Source organism: Protobothrops mucrosquamatus, unplaced genomic scaffold, assembly GCF_001527695.2.
Source record: "Protobothrops mucrosquamatus isolate PMUCROS unplaced genomic scaffold, P.Mucros_1.0 scaffold2336, whole genome shotgun sequence".
Classification (NCBI taxonomy): domain Eukaryota; kingdom Metazoa; phylum Chordata; class Lepidosauria; order Squamata; family Viperidae; genus Protobothrops; species Protobothrops mucrosquamatus.
The window spans coordinates 197,711-205,638 of NW_015388418.1; the positions used below are offsets into that span (position 1 = coordinate 197,711).

At 40.5% G+C, this 7,928-nt stretch overlaps 1 protein-coding gene across 1 annotated transcript in view; it reads left to right on the top strand.

Annotated features, from left to right (window-relative positions):
- Window positions 1–4,228, top strand: part of LOC107295434 (protein diaphanous homolog 2-like) — a 69,027-nt gene extending 64,799 nt beyond the window's left edge. The window contains exons 17-18 of the mRNA XM_029285843.1: window positions 759–1,067; window positions 4,022–4,228. Coding sequence (XP_029141676.1) covers window positions 759–1,067; window positions 4,022–4,186 — 474 coding nt within the window. The 3' untranslated portion in view covers window positions 4,187–4,228. The remainder of the gene's footprint in view (window positions 1–758; window positions 1,068–4,021) is intronic.
- Window positions 4,229–7,928: the final 3,700 nt, after the last annotated feature.

Below are 7,928 nucleotides of genomic sequence, written 5' to 3' on the forward strand. Positions count from 1 at the left end.
TCTCGCCTACATCGTCCATATAGGACGACTCGGGAACTCAACTCCTACCCCGGGCAGCTCACCTATCCCCTTATGCCCAGGGGAAAGGTATCAAGCCGTTTGACAGCTGATGCTGGCTGTCAAACCGGCTTTTACGCAAAACAGGCGGGAGGCAGCAAACAGCTGCGACCGACGAAATCGCCTGCCACCGGAAGTCCGCGTCATTAATTCTCTTGATCTGTTTTAACGTGGAGGAACTCTTAACCAAAGTTACACACGACACTTGTTGCTTCTTACTGTAATGAAGTGCTAAAAATAATCTGTTAAATAGCTGAACTGATCTGAAAATGATGTTTTCCCCCCTCTGACCATATTCTCACTTATTATCAGCGAAATACTGGAATAAAATATAACAGAACCTAATTGGGTGAACTTCCATTTTGGTTGGGAGATATTTAGAATGAGATGACCAGTAAAAGGGAATATTTGCAACTCAGGATTGAAATGAGGGTCCTTGGTGCTCTCTGAGCTTGGTTGTTTTCCATTACCCAAACTAAGTATAGTAACATCATCATGTTACCTAGTGTGATGTTGTCACCTAGTTTGGGTAATGAAACATCTGCAAGAAAACAACCAAGCTCAGAGAGCACCAAGGACCCCTCAGGATGAGGAGAATATTTGATTGCCATTGAAAGCAAACTTTGATGTGTACTTTTAATAGCCTGTGGATGACATATTTTCATCTTCCTGTCTCCTTATCCCAAAACTTTCTTTTGTAGGGTTCTGTATCTTCAGGTGGTGGTCCTCCTCCTCCTCCTCCTCCACCACCCCCTCCTCCCTTGCCAGGTAGTATGGTTCCTGTTGCCCCTCCTCCTCCTCCTCTACCACCACCACTACCCGGAGGTGGAGCACCTTCAGGCCCTCCACCGCCACCTCCTCCTCCTCCTATGTTTGGTGGCCCACCACCACCACCACCACCTTTTGGTGGCATTCCTTCTGTAGTAACTGCACCAGTGCTGCCTTTTGGGATGAAGCCAAAGAAGAAGTACAGCCTGGATGTAACTATGAAGAGAATCAACTGGGCAAAGGTATGTCTATCAAACATCCTGAATGCTTGCCCTCTGCTTTTCTAATGTCAAGGAGAATACAGGTAGCCCTTGAGTTACGATCAGTGATTGTCTGAAGTTATGATGGCACTAAGCAAATGGACTTAGATTCAGTCCCCAAAATTGCAGCATCCGGGGGTTACGTGAACAATATTCAGGCCCTTGGCAACCAGTTTGCACTTACCAGCAGTTGCAGCATCCTGCACTTATGAGATCACCGACTTTCTCTGCTAGCTTCCCACAAGCAAAGTCAATGGGGAAGCTGGTGAAGAAGGTCACAAATTGTGTGAGTAAATCTTTCCCCCCCCACCAGCCTGTGTTTGCGCACAAGCATGCACTTTTTTCCCCTAGCCTTCCTGCACTCGTACACACATGAACAAACACACCATTTGCCCTCCTTTCTTGGCCTCCCTATGCTTGCACACATACATGCCCTTAACCCGGATATTTTTTTTCCCTTCCTTCCTCCACACTGCAGCATTCCCACATACTTTTTTGTGGCTTGCGCTGAGCCACCCAAGGCCTTATCCACCCTCCCACCCAACTCTGCAGCACACCTGCGCTCCTTACCTGGGACTCTCTCTGCTTCCCGGTTAACAATCCACATGTCTTTTGGTTACAGTGACAAACAGGACTATCTGAATTTGCTATCACTAAACGACATAGTCATGCGTTATCGTGCTTAAGGACTTCAACACTTAACGACTTAATCCTGGTCACGATTGCCGTTGTAACTCAAGGACAATCTGTAATGCCTAATTCATGCGGCTGAATTAGATCTGAATATACAAATGCTGCTGTTTAATCTTTGTTTATTTTTGAAGATAATTGTGTTTCCATGAGCGGTTAAGATATTAATCTCTAACCCTTGTTAGTGGCTGGGGATATTCTCAAGCGACATTGAAGCTCTTACTTAGAGTTGTGATGGACATGGTCTCTGTTTTATATATCTCTATAAATAATCTACCATTTTTCCCTCTGGTGCAAAAGGTAACAGATTCAATAAAATATTTTAAAAACTCATCATAAACCATTGTGGTCATAAACTAGTTTATAATATCATATTTAATAGAAAAATATCTCAGGCAGACTAAAGTGGTCTGTTGGGGCAGGAGATGTAATTTTGGTTTTAATAATCTTGATTTCTCCGTGGGGGGGAAAGTGGGGGGAAACCTTAACACATTTTGCAGATTTTACATGTATACGGAGAATAAAATAGATATTGCAAGGCACCTGTTTTGTTTTTGTTTTTGCTGGCTTTTTATTAATAATTTACTTTTCTGGGCTCTGCTTGGGTGATTTAAGTTGCATCTATAAATCAGTTTATTATTATGTATTCTGTTGTAGTAGATGAGCAGTAGGAAGCTCATAATATGTACACAATATTATATAAATTGAAGATAGGAACATCTGAAGATTATCCTGTTCTAAGGTGTGTATTTATTATGAATGCACAGCACAACACAATAAACAGTCTGCTCCGTTCTATAAACACTACTTATTATCATATTGGATATGAGCTGGAAAGTGTGTTTGGATAGATCTTCATTTTCACAATGTAATGTCCAATATAGCAGCATAATTCCAATGGATTAGATTTTGAGAAGCAAACAGGGAGAAATATTTATTAATTTTACTCGTATTTCACATTTCTAAACCGCCCATCTCCCTTCAAAAGGGACTCTGGACTGTGTACAATAAAACTGCGAGATGTAAAACAGTATATAAATTCAAAGGTTAGAGTTAAAATTTTGAGTTAACTTTTTTTTTTAATGGAGCCAAGGATTGGTTGACAGAGGCAAAGGAGATTGCTCTCATGGCACTAATCAACCCCTAACTGACCACTCCTTTGGACTGCCCATGCAAGGCTGCAGAGCCACATTTTGGCTCCTTTTCAAAAAAAACCAGGAAAATGGGGGCCTGCCACCTCTGGGGGAACAATATTCCATAGGGTGTGGACATCAGCAGGGAAGGCTGTCTTCCTAGATCCCAAGAATATAAAAATAAGGGCTCCTTACAACAAACTCAGTTTTTGTTTTGTGGATTCTGCAAAGGGAAAAGAGTTGGACAGCTTTCCATATCTCCTCTTAAAACAAAGATCCCCAAGCTTTTGGGCACCAGGGACCAGCTCCTTGGAGAAAGGTTTTTCCATGGACAGGACAGTGTGTGGTTTTGTGTGCTGCCTGCATTCCACAGATGGGGCTTGTTTGTGCAGACCGGTTGCTGGCATGCCGCAGCCCGGTACCGGTCCACGGACCGGGGGTTGGGGACCCCTGTCTTAAAACACACATATCCTAAAACAACAGTTGTGTTAAAAAAAGTTAAGTCCATGAAGTTTTCTTGGCAAGAATACAGAAGTACATTGCCATTGTCTTGTTCTTCTGAGACACTTTTATTTTTATCCCCCTTGTCTATATCTCTAGGAATTCTTGCTGATTTCCTATGCCCAATACTAAGTAGATCCTGTTCAACTTCCAAGGTTAGCTGACTACCATCAGCTAGGTAGTCCCAAATGTGTTGGTTGTTAACCAAGAAGGTTCTTCAGCTCAGAGCTAAAGAAGCTTTTTGGATGAGAAGTGAAATGTTTTCCAAGAAAAAAACTAAGAAAATCCAGTTACCTTTTGGAAAAAGCACCTTTGGGATAACCATGATCTGGATGGTTAAGCATCTCCATAGACATCTGCTAAGTACCACATAGGATGCTCCCTACTCTTATTGAAGCAGTTTCACTATCATTTTTTTTTTAAAATACATGGTTTTGTTCCTTTTTTAACATCTTTTTTTCTTGTTTAATGGAGAAGATTGAAAACTTCAGTCTCTGAATAATTTGCTTTGATTGCAGGATGTACAGATGTGATGATCTGCCACTGTCATGATTTGTGGAGGGTTAAGTGATTTAAATTGATAGTCTATAATTAGCCTCATTTTCATTGCAGGTTGAACCGCACGAAATACAGGAACACTGTTTTTGGGTAAAAGCTAAGGATGAAAAATTCGAAAATCCAGATCTGTTTGCCAAACTGGCACTCACTTTTGCTACACAGATGAAGGGTAATTATTTTTCTTTTTTTCCAATGGTCATTAATGGACATGTGGATTGATACTAATATTGTATTAATGATGCCTTAGAGATCAGTACACAAACATATACTAATATGACCCTAAAATCTACATTTTGAGATCTAGGAGATAACAGAGAAAGCAAAAAGGAGATGATATTAAAAATACATACTATTTATGGGCTGGGAAAGGAAGCAGTTGAAATAAACGAGAAAACTGGAATCATTTTGATGGTTTTGGTATCATAGACCTAAAAAAACCCCCAAAATAAAATAGAATCACAGTGATTTAAGAGAGATGGTGGCCATGGAGTAGAAAGGCTTCTTCCTAAGACATAAAGAATGAAGGACGTATTACATTCTCCCAAACCAGAATGGAATCCTAGACAGTTTTATATTAACTAATGGAATAAAACTTTTATTTCTTCACTTTTGAATGAAAAACATTTTTTTTCCTTTGTTTAGCTCAGCTTATGTTTTCTGGATGTAAAGATCTAGAAGGTAGTGACTTTAAAACCTTACTGAGTACCCTAAGATATGAAGTACATATATTACACTTATTCGAGCCTTTGGAAACAAGACACATTTTTTTTGTGTGTGTAAATAGCACAGCATAATAGTAGGGTCTAGGTTATGGCAGCCTTGAATTTTCTTTCTTGCCCTAAAGCAAAATACTGCAAGTTACTATTAGATTAGCTGTGGCGTAATTTTTCCAGGCAAGCTCAGTTAAGAACTCTTGTCTGGAAAGTAGTGTATGAAACACTGCTTTAGGCTGAGCAATTTGTTCGTGGATGGTGATGATTTGTTACAGCTGTCCCGGCCCAAAATACTTTGAGTGGCTTACATTATCCAGTATCAAATTTAAGATAAAAAACATTGCTACTCAGACTAGCGGCCTAGATAAAAAAAACAATGGTAGCAATAAAACAAATAAAAACTACTCGCACAACAGGCGTTCTGCAAATAAGCTCAGGCTTGAGATCACAGCTACATCTCAAGAACATTTTGGAATCCTAAGAAACTGGGCATCTTCTCTGGGGGGGGATGCTGTTCCAGAGGATAGAGCAGGTATGCTTCTTCCATCCCAGACAAGATTTAATTGAGGGGACATGGAGCCCCCCTACTCTGCCTGAAGATGCTGGCTGGGCTTTCTCCATCTCAGACAAGATTTAATTGAGGGGACTTGGAGCCCCCCACTCTGCCAAAAGATGCTGAATGGGCACAAGCCGTGAGAAACAGGTAGTTTGTTGAAGGGCCTTATGGGTGACGACCAGCACCTTGAATTGCACCTAGAAGCCAATGGTAGCCACTGCAGCGCATGGAGCAGTGATTACAAATGGCCACTCTATGCTTGCATTGCTGCATTTTGGATCCAAAAATGAATACCGAGGGCAAGAATTGGGACAATTCCTCGTGTCTTCAATTTCCCCAAGGGTGATCCACCCTCAGATTCCCACCAGACATAGTACCAATAAAGCCATCTACCTTCACATCTTCCACCCCAGTTCACCGCAACCTCATGGCCACCATCCATACCTCCTAGCACCCCAATTCTACTTGCAGCCTTTGCATTACATCCAGTTCATTTTAGTTCACCCCCTTGTCATTATTTGTCTCGCTTTACAAAAGATTCCGCTATAAGCATGTGAGAATCACAATTTAAAGTTCATCAGAATAAATAATTTGGGTTTGTGAAGACGATAGCTAGGTATCGTGAGTTGTAACATTGCCATTTGAAACTCTGGACCCCAGTTGTTAGTTGGAAATGGAGAGTAAAATGGAATCTATTTTATGTTGCTTGCTATATAGAAGCACTTTGCAGTGATTCATTCAAAATTCATACCAAAAAAGCCTGAATAAGTTAATGGGTACCATTGACTTTATGAGTGACGGGAGGATGGAGTTCCTTGCTCTTCTGAAGTACCCTCTCAATCCATCATCTTCACAATTGTAAAAGCAGTCCATCAATACCTGCTATGATAGATTTACCATCTTACATAGAGACTGAAATCTTCAGGAATCCAAACGTTGATGGATGATCAAGGAGATCTTGGTTATGCAAATGCGCTAAACATTTGCTTTTAACTCCCTGAAATTCTCTTAAATTGAAACGTGGCAGAAGGCACAGTGTGGGAACTCCAAAAACACGTGACTTACATTTATTTTTTAATTGTCTCCAAAGTCATTGCTTTTCTTGTAATAGTGTTATACACTTACATGATTTGTAGGATTCACTTGAATGATCTTCATTTGGGGATTTTTGCTTTTAATTGTCTTGGAGTTTTGTTGTCTGTTGCATGCCTTGAAAACGCTCTGTAGAGTATTCCTATTTAGACTTTCTTTAATCTAGTGGAAAACTGGCAAATCCTTTGACTGTTTTTGTTGTGCTGTCAAAGTGGAGGGAGAAAAAAATAGGTGNGATTTGTAGGATTCACTTGAATGATCTTCATTTGGGGATTTTTGCTTTTAATTGTCTTGGAGTTTTGTTGTCTGTTGCATGCCTTGAAAACGCTCTGTAGAGTATTCCTATTTAGACTTTCTTTAATCTAGTGGAAAACTGGCAAATCCTTTGACTGTTTTTGTTGTGCTGTCAAAGTGGAGGGAGAAAAAAATAGGTGGTAATTCATTCGTAGCGTAGTCCTGAGCCACTGACAATTTTACAAATAAATACGCTTGGAAAACTGTGCTATTCTCTTTTTCCTTTCTGTCTTGTGTCACAATGGCAATCTACCGATTTGGGAGGTCATCTAGTCCAACCTTTTGCCCAGTACAAGAATTCATTTTTACGGTAAATGCTATTTACTGTTTTAAATGCTTCCAGAAAAGAAGAGTCCACCACCTCTTTAGAAAGTCTGCATGTAGGGTTCAAATGAGAAGATTCTTTAGTTTTGAAGGCTGTCTTTATAATACCTAGTCTAGCAAGTAATGGAAATATTTAAACCTTTTATATACAGCTGTGGAAGTAGAAATAGAATGTAACATTGAAGGTATTATAAGTGGTAGCAAAAACAGTACATTTTGAATAGAATAGAGCTGGAAGGGACTTTGGAGTTCTTCTAGTCCAGCTCCCCACTCAAGCAGGAGAACCTATACCAGCTCAGACAAGTCACTGTCCAGTCTCTTCTTAAAATGTCCAATCTCTTCGGTTTTAAATATATTTAAGTATGAGGCACAAAGAAGGTTCTGCCTAAGAGTTCTTGGTGCTCTCTGAGCTTGGTTGTTTGCTTGCAGATGTTTCATTACCAAACTTGGTGACATCATCAGTGCTGGTAAAGAATGAGGTTTGCTTTCCGTTTATATTATGGTGGATTGCCCTGTCAGCGTTGGTGGGAATGATGTTCGAGATTCTTTGGTTAGGCTGTTTACTGTTAGCATCTTTGGCCGTTACTTGACTGGGGTATTGTTTACTACTTGATACTAGGTCTGATGTTAACCTTAGTGTTAATCAACAATTAAGAAGTAAACTATACCCCAATCACGAAACTGATTAAATAAAAAAATGGCCAACACTATGAAGTAAAGAATCCTCCCCCAGGTCTTGGTGAAGATCCAAGTTTTCACGGTTCTTCTAACAATAGGAGTTGGGGGGGGGGAATCTGAATCTCAGGGGAAACTTAGTTCCAGAGAGCAGGTGCTGCTATGAAGGAGGTCCGCTTCCAGGGTCCTGAGAGATAACATGGTTTAATTGAAGGAACCCAGAACGCGCCAACCAACTGTGCTGGATCAAGTTGTTTGGGCCGATGTTATTGGAGACAGGAGGTCTCTCAACTAATCAGATGTAGGA